Source organism: Syngnathus typhle, linkage group LG18 (genome assembly GCF_033458585.1).
Source record: "Syngnathus typhle isolate RoL2023-S1 ecotype Sweden linkage group LG18, RoL_Styp_1.0, whole genome shotgun sequence".
NCBI classification, from domain to species: Eukaryota; Metazoa; Chordata; class Actinopteri; order Syngnathiformes; family Syngnathidae; genus Syngnathus; species Syngnathus typhle.
The window spans coordinates 1,419,935-1,435,921 of NC_083755.1; the positions used below are offsets into that span (position 1 = coordinate 1,419,935).

A 15,987-nucleotide genomic window follows, 5' to 3' on the forward strand; every position below is an offset into this window, starting at 1 on the left:
CGGATAAGTGTAAGCTGGTGACTCAGATAGCTGGTTTTGAATCCACTCTGTGTTGGTGGTGTACTCTTAACAAAAATGTTGACAGGATCAACTACATCCATTACAACGTGCAGAGGCTTGGAAATTGGACCGAGGCGGGTTTCAGGGCGGTCCACTCCCAACTGGCCGCGACTTCCCTCATGGCTTTCCAGAACCGAATGGCCCTTGACATGCTACTCTCAAAAGAGGGTGGTGTCTGCGCCATGTTTGGTGAGCAATGCTGCACATTTATTCCAAATGGTACTGCCGCTGATGGAAGCCTGTCCCAGGCCCTTGAGGGCCTGAGGACCTTGAATGGGAAAATGAAGGAACACAGGGGAGTGAACACGGAGGTTTGGAACGACTGGCTAAACTTGTTCGGAAAGTACCGTACCATGGTGTCCTCGGTCCTAGTCTCCTTTGCCGTTTTTTCTGCTGTTTTGACCTTGTGTGGATGTTGTTGTATTCCGTGTCTACGGTCTCTAATTAACAGGTTAATTACAACTGCTATCCCTCCAGCAGCTGAGACTTTTCCGTTGCTCCAAGGGGAAGACTTTGCGACTGGCGAGGGTTGTCGCTCTGGCGATGGCTCCATCTTTGAAGCTCCTGTGGTAAACCTGTCCGATTTGTTTCCCGACTCTGACATTGATTATTAAGGTTCGATCTCCTCCCGGGTTTAAATTTGTTCTTATGAATTGTGATCCTACGGCTGAAAATCTTTTTGGAATGGCCGCTTTTAGGTGATAAGATGGTCTCTGAGAACTTATGATAAACAGGAGGGAATTGTTATAAAATGTATATATATGTTATCATGCGTTCTCTAATCAATGCCTTACTGCAATATTACTGCAATATATGCTTGCTGTTTGGCCTTGCTGTTTTTATGATGTACCACAGAAGGACAGTTCCTTTCTAACAAAGACCACTTTGTTAGACAACATGCCTCATTGCTGTCCTGCACCCCAGATGAACCTCCAAGTGACCATTAAAGTCAGGGTTTTTCCTAACTATCTTTATCGTAGGATTAGGTTGGAATGTATATAACCAGTAATAAATAACTTAGCTTGTTGCATCCTACACAATGTCGTAAAACTTCCCTTGCTATGTTTTAACTAGAAGTCAAAGGTTTTTTTCTCCTGTATCCAGTCCACTCAAACTCCTCTTCCCAGATGTTCTTATCAGTATGTAAACACCTAGTGTCTCACACTGTGGGTAGGGCAAATCCAAATAAAAAGAGCGGGAGTGCCTACAGATTTTTAGTGTGTGTAGAGATTGTCTCAAGCTATCTGTACTGCACTCCTTGCGAGAAAAGACTTAATATTCTGTCTCACTTGTGGTTTGTTTGCTGTTGCTCTTCTATTCACTTATTCAGTCAGCGAAATAAACCTGACAGGAGGTGAAAGAAAGCTCCGTGGAGTAGGACCGGGTGTGCGCAAAAGCCATAATAGTTTTTCAAACCTTCTGTGTCACTCGAAATCATTACCGTTTTTTTCCGTGTATAGTGCGCCCCCATGTATAATACGCACCCTAAAAATGGCATGCTGATGCTGGAAAAAAGCCTGTACCCATGTATAATACGCACCCAATTTTTATGAATTTTTTTAATGAAATTTTTATCTTCTATTTTTTAATTTTTTTTAAGTCCCAATGATCGTCACACACGCAGGGAGGCAATGGGTCCCATTTTTATAGTCTTTGGTATGGTCTTAACTAGGCTGGATGTAATTTTTTTTGTAGGCGTAGATTTCTCCGACTGCCCGTAAACCCACCACCGCGCTCCGTGCGCGCACGGGAAAGAGGCGTGCGGACGTGAAAAAGGCGGCTCTGTATGGGAGAGACGTTGAAGAGGAATAAAAACTTGCCCCTCGTCGTGACTCGGAGCCGCAACAAATGTTTCGGATTTGTGTAGGGTACATTGTGACAGACAGCAAACGAGCAGGTGATCGAGCAAGCCTTGTCTGATACGAGAGCATTGCGCTCGTATGGAGCGTGTTTGAAGTGAACAGCAGAGACGAAAGGAACAAGGCAAAGTGTTGTGAAATAAAATATGACCGACCTGTAATACGCATTTTGTTATTTGCTGATTGAAACTGCAAATTAAATTGTGAATTGAAACTAATAGGTGGAGTGTAGTTGGTTGGCATAATTCACCCGGAACCTAAGTTCACGTTGCCGAATTCCGGTGGGATGGTTTAGAGGTGTGGGAGTTTCCTGTTTGGTTTAGTTGGTGTTAGGATCTCGAGGGGAAGTCGGCCCGTGGTTGAATGAAGATAATTATAAATGTCATTAAAACAACTGCTGTTGGCACCGTCATTTGTCACTCCGCCTCCAACTCCAGTCCTTGCACACCACAGGAGAACTGAACTCTCGCTCTTTACATAGCTGACGTGTCTTGCGCATCCGTTCTGCGCATCTGTAATGGCGGCCCCCGTATGACGTCCGGTCCGCGATGGAGATTAAAAAACAAACAATATTTGACAATAACACACCATCAAGGATTGCAGCATCGCATCAAACGATGTGTCGTCAATTATGTTTTTTTTTGACTAAGTGTGTTGGGACAGGATGGCTGAATGCGATGCGCGATTGACAACAAACAAGAAGAAAGGTGATTACAAGTTTTATTTTGGGGTAGATTTGTCATGTCTCGTCCCCAGTTTTGCTATTTGTCTAGGTTGCCATAGTTTCTGTTTGCGTCGCCCCTCTCTTCCTGTGTCACCTCAATCGATGTAACGTGTTTTGTATTTAAGTCCTGTCTGCCCCTCGCTCACCGTCGGATCATTGCATGTGTTACTGTCATGATGTCTGTTTGCTTTCTGTTCCTGTCTTTGGTAATGTCACCCTGTCTTTTTGTTCCACGACTTTGTCGGTCAGTCCTGTTGTTGGTTTTGTTTTCTAAAAAAATAAAATTAAATTAAAAAGATTAAATTAAAGATTTTTTGTACCCATGTATAATGCGCACCCCAGATTTTAGGACAATAAATTCGTTAAATTTTGCGCACTATACACGGAAAAAAACCGGTAAATCTTTCAAACTCTTCATCCTCCGTGTCACGTACAACAAAGCCGCTAGTACGTGGGGCCCTTCGTCATCTTTGTCATCCAGTGATCGAATCTTTGTCCTTTATGTAAACAACTGCCGCGCCAAATTACATTATTCCCTTGCTACATCGCTGTTCCTCCCCCTTTTTTTTTTTTTCATTTTGAAAATTTGTGAAAAAATTCCCATATAAGTTGCTCCTCAATAAAAGTCGCCCCCCACCCAAACTTTGAAAAAAGACGTGACTTATAGTCCGAAAAATATGGTACCTGCAAATCAGTGTGACTTCTGCTGTTGCCTTTGAGAGAAATGTTCAGATGTGCATCGTCACAAATTTACACAATAATTCAGCTGTGTCCGGACTTCCGCAGTGGAGGCTTTGCCGAGACCCTGAGACTGACTCACCGAAACCCAGGTTAAGAACCACTGGTATAGTAAAACCTCTACTTCCAAATTTAGTACATTCCGTGGTGTGATTTTCTTTCCATAGGAATTAATGTAAAATGTAAAGTTAATGTTGAAAGACAGGACGACGACTTGCTATAGGAGTATGCGCTTGAGAGACGGGGGGGGGGGGGGTGGGAATTGAGCGAGATGGCAAGTGGAAGGGGAGAGTGGGAGAATCCATGTATGTATGTTTAATAATTTTTACGTTCGCTTCACCCTCTTCTGATTACCCTAGCCCCTTTTTGCAAATGCGGATTCATGTAATGTATTGTTGGATTTGATGTAAATATGTCACCAACTTAATCAAACTATACTGTGCTATATTAGAAACCACATTATTAAGTGTTTGATTCGGTGTGGGAGTTCATTCCTTTTCTTCCCACTCCTTTCTGAGCTCAAATGTTTTATTTGTATCTATTTTTGGTGTTTTTCTTTTTGTCTTCACGTTCTTGCCCGAAATAGAAGATTCAATTTACCGTTTTTTTCCGTGTATAGTGCGCAATATTTTACTAATTTATTGTCCTAAAATCTGGGGTGCGTATTATACATGGGTACAAAAAAAAAAAAAAAAATTTTTTTTTAAATGTTTTTTTTTTTTTAAAGAAAGTCATGGTACAACAAAACCAACAACAGGACTGACCGACAAAGTCGTGGAACAAAAAGACAGGGTGACATTACCAAAGACAGGAACAGAATGACAGTAACACATGCAATGATCCAACGGTGAGCGAGGGGCAGACAGGACTTAAATACAAAACACGTTACATCGATTGAGGTGACACAGGAAGAGCGGGGTGACACGAACAGAAACTATGGCAACCTAGACACATAGCAAAACTGGGGACGAGACATGACAAATCTCCCCCGAAATAAAACTCACCTTTCTTCTTGTTTGTTGTCAATCGCGCATCGCATTCAGCCATCCTGCCCAACACACTTAGTAAAATTCATAATTGACGACACATCGTTTGATGCGATGGTGCAATCCTTGATGGTGTGTTATTGTCAAATATTGTTTGTTTTTTAATCTCCATCGCGGACCGGACGTCATACGGAGGCCGCCATTACAGATGCGCAGAACGGTTGCGCAAGACACGTCAGCTATATAAAGAGCGAGAGTTCAGTTCTCCACCTATTAGTTTCAATTCACAGTTTAATTAGCAGTTTCAATCAGCAAATAACAAAATGCGTATTACAGGTAATATTTTATTTCACAACACTTTGCCTTGTTCCTTTCGTCTCTGCTGTTCACTTCAAACACGCTCCATACGACCGCAATGCTCTTGTATCAGACGCTCGCTCGATCACCTGCTAGTTTGCCGTCTGTCACAATGTACCCTACACAAATCCGAAACATTTGTTGCGGCTTTGATTCACGACGAGGGGCAAGTTTTGGTTTCCAAGGGTGTTTTTATTCCTCTTCAACGTCTCTCCCATACAGAGCCGCCTCTTTCCCGTGTGCGGACGGAGCGCGGTGGTGCGTTTAGGGGCAGTCGGAGAAATCAACGCCAACAAAAAAAATGACATCCAGCCTAGTTAAGACCATACCAAAGACTATAAAAATGGGACCCATTGCCTCCCTGCGTGTGTGACGATCTTTGGGACTTAAAAAAAAAAAAATAATAGTAATAATTTTTTATAAATTCATAAAAATTGGGTGCGTATTATACATGGGTACAAGCTTTTTTCCAGCATCAGCATGCCATTTTTAGGGGTGTGTACTATACATGGGGGCGCACTATACACGGAAAAAAACGGTAATTCAATTATCATAACCAAGTTGAAGAAAACCTTGCTAACTTAAGTAACTTGGAACTGAAAATGCTGTATAACTCGTTGTACACTTGGTGTATCGAACACATGCTAATCGCATCTTCCAACTTAGGGTCAGACATGACGAGCATATTTTCAACCTCTCTCAAGTTTATAATGTACAGTATGTACGTGGTATGTGCACTGAACTTTTGCATTGGTTTCTTGAAAGCCACACAGCTGTCATCCTAGGATCCAGTTAAATTATGTTGTTTAAAAATTAACTTACTGTCATTGGCGGGGCAGAATCGTGAGGAGCTTGTGTAGGGAAACTCAGTGAGGTCAGAGGCTACTCCCAGTGGGGGTTAAAGATTAAAAAAAGATTAAAGTCCCAATGATCGTCACACACACACCTGGGTGTGGTGAAATTTGTCCTCTGCATTTAACCCATCCCCGTGTGATTTTAATCCATCCCCTGGGGGAGAGGGGAGCAGTGAGCAGCAGCGGTGCCGCGCTCGGGAATCAGTTGGTGATCTAACCCCCCAATTCCAACCCTTAATGCTGAGTGCCAAGCAGGGAGGCAATGGGTCCCATTTTTATAGTCTTTGGTATGACCCGGCCGGGGTTTGAACCCACAACCTTCCAGTCTCAGGGCGGACACTCTTCCACTAGGCCACTGAGCTGGTCAAACAATGTAACATTAACTTCCGACGAGGATGAGACAGGACATCAGCCACATAGCAGGCATTTAAATCAGTCAGTGAACTGGTCAGATCACACATAGTTGTTGAGATCCGTATGCAATTAGAATTCCTCTGTTTGTCCTTGGCAACCCTGCAAAAAGTTTCACACACAATCCATTACACATATACTGTATAAATACCAGCAGCGCAAAAGAAATAATTTGTCATATAATAGAGCAAAAAGTTGCTATTGAAAGAACTGCAGATTCTTAAAAGGTCTTACACAGAGAACTCTACGGTGTATGAGTAATCAGTTGGTAATGGTTCCCAGGTCAGAATGGTTTTAAAGTTCACGGATTTCCAGGTCATGTTCTGTGCACTGGGATAAAAACCTGTAAAATTAATTAACACAAATCACTTTCCAATCAACTTTGTAATCAAATGACATCAAAGTTGCAACTGACCAATAATACTATGATCAAGATTTCAGCAGCTGAAAAGTAGACCCCTGAGCAAGTGTGAACTTCACACATTGATTTAACTTTTATTGATCCCAGGGGTGGGGAAATTCAGGCCCCAGCAGTATCCATACCACAGAGCGGGTATACAAAATACACAGATGGCATGAGCACAACTCAACAACAATAGTCTCTCATAAGGCTGCCACACAACGGCGCCACAAAGAAAGCCAGAAAGTGCGAACGATAAAAGTAGGGAAGCACCGGCCGAAAATGACTCAAAAGTGCATTTTTGGTTTTTGGCCGAAAGACCTAAATCACCGAAACAACACGGCCGAAACTTGTGATGACGTGAGCAAACAGCGCAGCCAGCACGCGGGAAAACGGGATAAGAGCCAGGATGTCTGGGGTGTGGACTGATTTCACTATCTCAGAGAAAGACCCACGGATAGCGATTTGCAAAACATGCAATGCTGAAATTTCAAGAGGGGGTGCATCTGCAAAAAGTTTCTCCACGTCGGGTTTAATTTATCACCTGAAATCCAAACATCCCAATCGCCATTCTGAATATGAGAAGAAGGCGACACAGAAAAGGAAACTGACACCGAGCACGCCCACTCCGTCTGTGGGGGACGTTTTTGAAAAGGCAAGAAAGTTCTCTTTGTGTTTTTATAAGAGAACATATTTAATTTTACAGTCTTTCAGCAGGCCAGTCAGTTATAAGCCTGTAAATTATTGTTAGGGTTTGCAGAATATCTTCATCGTATGATTATGTTGGAATATAACCTGTAATAATTTAACTAGCTTGTCCTGTCTAGACAAAAGTAGTTGACCAAAGTGCTAAGATCTTTTCAACTGATTGACCAGACGCAGAGGAAGCAATCAAAGTTGCTTTGTTTACAGAAAGTCGTAAAAGGCCCCCTGCTATGCTTTGATCAGCACCATATCCTGTGTGTTCCCACACCCCCACTTTCAACCCCACTCTGTTTCTCTCAATAAATAAGCACCTGACGAGGCCTGAGGAGACTTCATTCGACCATCGCTGTAAGCACAGCGACGAGTGAACTCTCCGCCTGCAGGTGTCTAAAATGACTTGCTTGACTCCTGTGTGGTTCTTGAAAAATAAGTTAGAGTGAGCACCACCCTAACAATTATTATTTAATGTACACATGAGTTGGGTCAAGTTAAACATCTTATTTTATTTTATTTTTGAATTTTAATTTATATTGTGCATTGTTGTAATGTTAGTGCTAAATAAATATTTTCATACTTTTGTAACTGGTTTATTGCAATGCCTTGATTTTAGTGAGGTTAGTACACATGTAGCCATAAATGCTGTGGTTCTAATAACTGACATTTCTTTCGGTGTTTCGGTTTTCGGCCTTGGTTTCCTCATTTTTGGTTTTCGGTTCGACCAAGAATTTTTATTTCGGTGCATCCCTAGATAAAAGCCATCAAAGCAAAGCAAAGCAAAGCAAAGCAAAAAGACAAAGGAAAAAAAGTAACAACGACCAACCAGCACCCCTCAATATCAGAGAACACTCTAAAACACACAAAATAGCCTCCACGGGGTACATAGGTGTAAAGGCAGTCCAGTTCAACAGCGCCCAATGGACTGTGGTCGTGAATCGGTGAAAACATCACAAAGCAGGCAAACGTGTGAGCAGCGTCCTGGGCACCTAGTCGGGCACGTGCAGATAGTCACCACGGGGCTAGCACGGCAAAGGTTGTTGGTTCCGACGAGCACAAGGGAGCGGACTCCTCACAGGGGTCGCGGCTGCGAGACCAAGGCGAGGGACCCGCCTTGCAGGAAGGCATTGTAGCGTCATCCATGCATTTTCTATACCTCTTGTCCCCACGGGGGTCGCGGGCGTGCTGGAGCCTATCCCAACAATCATCATAGGTGGGGGGCACCCTGAACCGGTTGCCAGCCGATCGTAGGGCACACAGACGACCATCCGCACTTGCACTCACACCTAGGGGCAATTTGGAGTGCTCAATTGCCCTACCAAGCATGTTTTTGAGATGTGGGAGGAAACCGGAGTGCCCGGAGAAAACCCACGCGGGCACGGGGAGAAACTCCAAACTCCACACAGGGAGGGTCGGAGGTGGAATCAAACCGGCACCCTCCTAACTGTGAGGTAGACGTGCTAACCAGTGCTCCACCGAGCCCCCAGCAGAAAGAGTGCAGCAAATTTGCCGTCTCGCGAACGTGACATCAGCTATATGAAGTTGAAATACATCCATACATAGCTCCATTAATCTGTTCCCATCAGAGTGTTAATTACCACAGAATATAGATAGTAAATTCAGACTTTGAACTATATGTGCAGTCACTTCTGAGCTTTTCAATCATAAGGAATAAGGTGATTAAAGGATTATAAATGCCCCTGTGATTGATCCATTTTCTATTCCGCTTGTCTGCACGGGGGTCGCCGGCGTGCTGGAGTCTATACCAGCAGTCATCGGGCAGTAGGCTTGGTTGCCAGCCAATCGCAGGGCACACAGAGAGAAACAACCATCCACACTCGCACTCACAAGTAGGGGCAATTTGGAGTGCTCAATCGGCCTACCAAGCATGTTTTTTGGAATGTGGGAGGAAACCGAAGTGCCCAGAGAAAACCCACGCGGGCACGGGGAGAACATGCAAACTCCACACAGGGAGGGCCAGGCTGGAGGTGGAAATGAACCCGCACCCTCTCAACTGTGAGGCGGATGTGCTAACCCAGGGGTCGGGAACCTTTTCGGCGAACAGAGCCATACATGCCCATTTTTTACAAATAATTCCCGTGAGAGCCATACCATTTAAAAAAAACGATAGGCTAGATACAATTAAATGCATGTCTTTTGCATGTGTACTAATGTATTCTTTTTAATAACGTCACCAAAAGAGCCATATCTGGCTCATGAGCCATAGGTTCCCGACGCCTGTGCGAACCAGCGCTCCACCGTGCTGCCTCCCCCCATATAAATGTCCAACTCATATTTATGGAGGACCAAAACCACTAAAAAATAAATACCGTTTTTTTTCATGTATAATGGGCAAAATTTAGCTAATTTATTGTCCTAAAATCTGGGGTGCGCATTATACATGGGTACAAAAAAAATAAAAATAATTTCTCAAATTATTATTATTTTTTAAATCCGGATATGATACAGAGGCCGCCATTACAGATGTGCTTTCTTCCCTGCTGTTCACTTCAAACACAATGCTCTCGTATCAGACGCTTGCTAGATCACCTGCTCGTTTGCTGTCACAATGTACCCTACACAAATCCGAAACATTTCTTCGCTATTGAGTATGCTAGCGCATGCGCAGTGATACTGACCGGCAGAACATCCGGTTGTTCCCAAAGATGATCTTTTTTCTGAAATAATTTTACGTTCACGGATTTAAGTAGGAGTCAAAATCTGGGTGCGTATTATACATGGGTACAGGCTTTTTTCCAGCATCAACATGCTATTTTTAGGGTGCGTATTATACACGGGGGCGCATTATACACGGAAAAAAACGGTAAGTGAAAATTAAAATTAAGCCCTGCGATTGGCTGGCAACCTGTTCAGGGTGTCCCCCGCCTACTGCCCGATGACCGCTGGGACCTATCCCAGCATGCCCACAGCCCCGCGGGGACAAAGTGGTACAGAAAATGGATGGATGGATGGATGGATGGATGGATTTTTTAAAGGGACTAGTTAGCACGGCCGTCTCACAGTTCAGAGGTTGTGGGTTTGACAAAGTCAAAATCAAAGTCAAAGTCTGCTGTATTGTCAATTTCTTCACATGCCAAGACACACAAAGAGATTGAAATAACGTTCCCACTATCCCACGGTGACAAGACATAGTACACAATATACATACAAGTAAACAACACAAAAAAACAAACAAGAAGGCACAAACAATGAATAAATAAGAGTGATGAATAAATAATAAATAAACAAATAACACAATAAATAAGAGGAGCAAAAATGGAGCAAATGTGCATACAGCAGACAGTCAGAATATAGCGCAAAAGTACAGGACGCTTCTCCTCGTCCCCGTATGTTGTTTCTTTGGATTCCGCCCACATCTCAAAATTATGCATGGTAGGCAGATTGTGCACTCCAAATTGCCCTGAAGTGTGAGTGCGGATGGTTGTTAGTCTCTGTGGTCCCTGCGATTGGCGGGTAACTGATAGGGTTGACAACTTATTTTGATTTTACATAGAAATGCTGTTTTGGAATAATTAACTCTGTTAGTGCTTGCCAAAACTCTTGGTTGTTAAAACTTTCCACCTTCTTTGTGTGTTGTGCAAACGTCTTAAGTAACTTGTCTCACAGCCACATGAACTCCCTCCCCCACCGTCTGTTGTCTTCCGGGTTAGAGTACGCTGGCGTCAGATTTGTTGACTGCCGCTTCTGTCCCGGACCGTGTCCGTTACTTGTTTTTCGTTTTCCCGTTTTCAGTCCACCCGTCTCTTCTTTTATTTTTCTCGTGTTGTCTTCCGTCCACCTCGCTTCCCCGCAGCTCCGCTCTCACCTATCTGTCTCCTCTACCTACTACGTTAGCCAGCTAGCCAACAGCCAACTGGACAAAACCACCACCGGACCCTCCTGCCTCCCGACTCGGAGCCTGTGGCTGCCTGCTGCGGACTCGACGGCAGCTCTGGCCCGGGTCTCTGGCCTTCCGTCCGGCGTCCACGGGGGACCGGCTCCACTCCCTGCGGGCTCGCCAACCGTGGCTCCGCTGTGTGCCGCCGTGGTGCGTTGGGGCCTGCCGTTCGAGCGGGTGCAGTCGAGGTCGACTGGCATCACCACCTGGTCCACTGCTCCTTCCACATGAGGCTGGGATCCTTCGCCGTCGCCGCTACATCTGTCCGGCATTTCCCCGATGGCTCACCCATCTCCTCTTTTTGGACTACCAACTCCCCGTCACCCCCACCTCCCGTACTGGCAACCTCAACAACCTCCGCTCCCGCCCCTCCTGCTCCTCCATCCATCCCTTTTTCACTGCTGACCGATGTCCTGTTAACTATAACCTACTGTCCCCCCCCCCCCTCCACTCTTTTAAAAAAAAATATATATTACATGTAAATCGTCTTTGGGTTATTGAAAAGCGCTATATAAATTGAATGTATTATTATTATTATTATTATTATAACTTGACCAGTATCTTGAGCAGACAACCTTGTAGACAAAGGGATAAGACCCCTCTGCACTGACTTAACCAGTTTGCAAAGGCGACCTCGAAACCTGTTCACACTCAACCCCACCCTGCTCTCTTAAAATAAAATGCTGGTGCAAAGAGAAAGAGATTGGAGTAGCTTTGAGACACGTATGTGTTTCAAAAGTTGCGATGGCTATCATCATTTGCAAACATAAATTGGCCAAACTGTCCCTTGTGGTTCTTGGAAAAGGTAGAAAGACTGCGAAAATCCCTAACAGCAACCACGTCAGGGTGTCCTCCACCTAACGCCTGACGACTGCTGGGATAGGCTCCAGCACACCAGCAACCCCTGAGGGAACAAGCGGTATGGAAAATGGATGGACGGATGAATGGATTTATTTTTAATGTGGGTTTTTTTTGTATTTATTATTATTGTTTCATTTTCATTTTTATTTTGGCAGTTTTGGTCCATGTATATTATCACATTCACACAAATTGATGGATCACTAGTTTTTAAAACAGAAGCCAGTAAAATAAAATTGTTTGTTCGACTACTTTTCAATGGAATTTGGTAACAAATAATGCTGAGAATCTCACTCTTAGGCCAATGTCGGAATAAGATAATTATGATCATTCTCACAAAAAATAATGAAAGTGCATTTGGAGCAACCACCCACCAAGTTAGTAAAGTGCAAAGTTTGCAAAGTGCAAGCCCAGAATAAATCCCCCTATATACCCATTTAGCACAGTACAATTGCTTCACAGTGTATAGTACTCTGATGTTGAAAGGTAGAAATTGTCCGTTCCGCTTCAATGTTGTGTGTTTGTGTGTGTGTGTGTATGTGTGTGTGTGTATGCACGTGTGCGTGCTTGCTTGTGAGCGTGCGTGCGTGCGTGCACGTGCGTGTGTGCGTGTATGTGTGCGTGGGTGTGTGGGTGGGTGTGCGTGCGTATGCATGAGCTGGATAAAATAACTGGTATTCATAATGCTGTTTTTGTCTGTGTCATCATGTTATTGCAAGCAGGAAACATCACATTGCCCTATCCCCACCGGCGTCTGATTGACGACAAATTTGTGTGACGTCTCGCCCAGTCCAAGACACAGAATGATCTTAGTTGACTGGTTCTTTTATCACAGACAATTATTCAGGTTGTTTTGTTTACCTGACATAAAAGAAACCAGTCAACTAATCTATAAGTGAAGACAAAATGAACTTGGTACAATTATTACAGAACGATCTTTGTCGGCCATCTGCTCCTTGTTGAAAAGCATGCACCATGTGAAAAACACCATGTGTCAAACGGAACTTCTTTTTGCCGACAGCCAGAGCAAACCGACTGACATGGCAAAGCCTTTCTTTAGGCTTCTTTGAAAATTGCTGTGGCTCAACGTAGGAACATGTCCAATCTGGCCAAGCACCTCACTGACCGCCAACTAGTTGGGACCGGATGCACGCACACACAGGCACACACACACATGCACGCAAACACACGCACACACACGCACACACTCACGCACACGCACACACACACACACACACACACACGCACACACACTTCACTCCCCTCCTTGAAAGACATTTACACCTCCCATCTCACCCGTAATGCGACCACGCAGACACAGAGACAGCTTCTTCCCCCAGGCTGTTGCTCTGATGAACTCACACCACTCTTAGAGTCTCAGAGTCATTACTGTGCAATAACATCCTGCTCTCTACAACTTTTTTGAATTTGTATACACTGTTTGTACTGTGTGTCCTCTCTGCATCCATTGCAGCCTGGTCATCCTGGAAGAGGGACCTTCCCATCTGTGGTCTCTTCTCAAGGTTTCTCATTTCCCCTATCTGGAGTTTTGAGTTTTTCCTTGCCCTTTTGGGAGTTTAAGATCAGGGGATCATATTTGAGAATATTTGCCATTTTTCACATGTCCTGAGTGTTGTTAGTCACCTAAATGTTGAACAGAGGGTGTGATTTACTGAAGGCAAATTCCTTGTTTGACACGCTCAAACATGGCGAATAAAAAACTCTTGAATCTTGAATCTCTACAATAATATGTAATTGTATATACATAATAGGGACATTTACACCTCCCATCTCACCCGCAAGGTGACCACGATTGTGAGTGATGTGAGTCACCCCGCTCACTCTTTGTTTGATCTTCTGCCCTCTGGGAAGAGGTACAGGAGCCTGCGCTCCTGCACCACCAGACTCTCCAACAGCTTCATACTCCAGGCTGTTAGGATCCTGAACTCGCTCTCCCTTTCTGCGTAGCGTCCTGTACTTTGCGCTATGCTTACTGTCTGCTGTATGCACACTGGCTCAGTTTTGCTCCTCTTATTTATTGGGTTATTTGTTTATTATTTATTCATCACTCATATTATTTATTTATTATTTATTATTTATGCCTTCTTGTTTTTATTTTGTGTCGTCTACTTGTATGTCTATCGTGTACTATGTCTCGTCACCGTGGGATAGAGGAAACGGAATTTCGGTTTCTTTGTGTGTCTTGACATATGAAGGGATTGACAATAAAGCAGACTTTGACTTTGACACACACTAAAGCAATGTTTCTGTCTTTTTGACAGAAATGGTGGAAATGTATTGTCAATATCAACAATGGATGACATCTAATGCAATTGCACTCGCGCGCCAGCACCAGAAAACCACTCTGCCTGTGATTTAATCGCATCACCAGAAATGCCAGCAACATATTTGGTGTAAACGTAACATTAGCTTAGAGAAAGCATCAGCCTCTACTGTGTGTATGACTTGCGTTTGGTTTGGCTGTTGGTGTAGTGTTTTGGACACTGTCACAGAAAGTCAATGAACAGGTTCATAGTGTAACCATCCGTCTGAACGTGGTCTCTGCATCTAACTTTGATAGTGCCTTGTCCTACGGGTATAAGCTAACGCAAATCCACACTGAGGTTTTGTGGTTTTGACTCTGACGCGTTGTCGTTTTCTGCGTTACTTTTCACTATTCAAATAAACAGCACACCCAATGAATGACTAAGATGAGAAGTGCATTGTTCTACTGAAAACTCAGCAATGTTAATTCATCAGACTTGCATTAGACCACCAGGTGACGAGCTGATGCACTGCAGACACATTTCTATCAGAATGTAAGAGCACCTCATTAAAAAGGCCATACAGCCTTCAAAATCTACACATGTTCCGCTTTATTCTTTGACACAAAACTATAATAATTTAGTAGGACATGATTTAAAATATAACATAGACCATTTAAAATAACATAAATAGCAGTAACATATTTATCATACATGTATGTTTTAGTATTAAGGGTCATGTTTATTGGTTGTTGTGGACAGTGTAGCCCTAAACCTATGTTTATTAGATCAAGTGCATGGCTAATATGTGCATGCTAACTGAAGCTAAAATCAAATGTGCCGAAAATATGTGTAACTGATGGAAATGTGTACAGTTTGCACCAGTGATTAACGTGGCTTTGTTGATGTAATGCTGCTGTTAGAAAAATGTATATATATGTTATCATGCGTTCTCTAATCAATGCCTTACCGCAATATTACTGCAATATATGCTTGCTGTTTGGCCTTGCTGTTTTTATGATGTACCACAGAAGGACAGTTCCTTTCTAACAAAGACCACTTTGTTAGACAACATGCCTAATTGCTGTCCTGCACCCCAGATGAACCTCCAAGTGACCATTAAAGTCAGGGTTTCCCAACTATCTTGATCGTAGGATTAGGTTGGAATGTATATAACCAGTAATAAATAACTTAGCTTGTTGCATCCTACACAATGTCGTAAAACTTCCCTTGCTATGTTTTAACTAGAGGTCAAAGGTTTTTTCTTCTGTATCCAGTCCACTCAAACTCCTCTTCCCAGATGTTCTTATCAGTATGTAAACACCTAGTGATTTTTCCTTACGAGACAAAGCCCACATGCTTTCCTCCTCCCCTTTAGTGGCTTATGTCTCACACTGTGGGTAGGGCAAATCCAAATAAAAAGAGCGGGAGTGCCTACAGATATTTAGTGTGTGTAGAGATTGTTGTAAGCTATCTGTACTGCACTCCTCGCGAGAAAAGACTTGATATTTCTGTCTCACTTGTGGTTTGTTTGCTGTTGCTCTTCTTAATAGTTATTCAGTCAGCGAAATAAACCTGACAGCTGCGTTGAAACCAAATATGTTGCTAGTCTTTCTGTGACGCGATTCAATCACAGTCAATGGAGTTTGCGTGTGCACTCCACACTCTTTTTATCGCTTTGCCCAGGCTGAGCCATCTGACAACTGTGTGGAAGCCGATGTCACAATGTTCAGTCTCGTGCTCTTTGTGTGACAAACTGTGTGATTCAATGCCTGTGCCCTGATGAAGTTTCCAATTTTAGTAACATCAATAACAAAGTTTATTTTTAGCACTGATTTGCACAATACATATTGGTGGATAATACAATGCAAAAATACCA

The 15,987-nt window shown here is 43.4% G+C and overlaps 1 protein-coding gene across 5 annotated transcripts in view; it reads right to left on the reverse strand.

The window, feature by feature from the left end:
- The window catches only part of f3a (coagulation factor IIIa), a 79,475-nt gene that overhangs the window by 49,138 nt on the left and 14,350 nt on the right, over positions 1-15,987 (reverse strand). For all 5 annotated transcript variants that reach the window (XR_009718781.1, XM_061304792.1, XM_061304791.1 and 2 more), the window contains exons 2-4: positions 6,224-6,332; positions 5,973-6,091; positions 5,547-5,621 (exon numbers count right to left, since the gene is read on the reverse strand). Coding sequence is in view for 4 of the 5 variants with exons in the window: in XM_061304792.1 (XP_061160776.1) it covers positions 5,547-5,621; positions 5,973-6,091; positions 6,224-6,332 (303 nt within the window). In the remaining variant the exon portion in view is untranslated. The remainder of the gene's footprint in view (positions 1-5,546; positions 5,622-5,972; positions 6,092-6,223; positions 6,333-15,987) is intronic.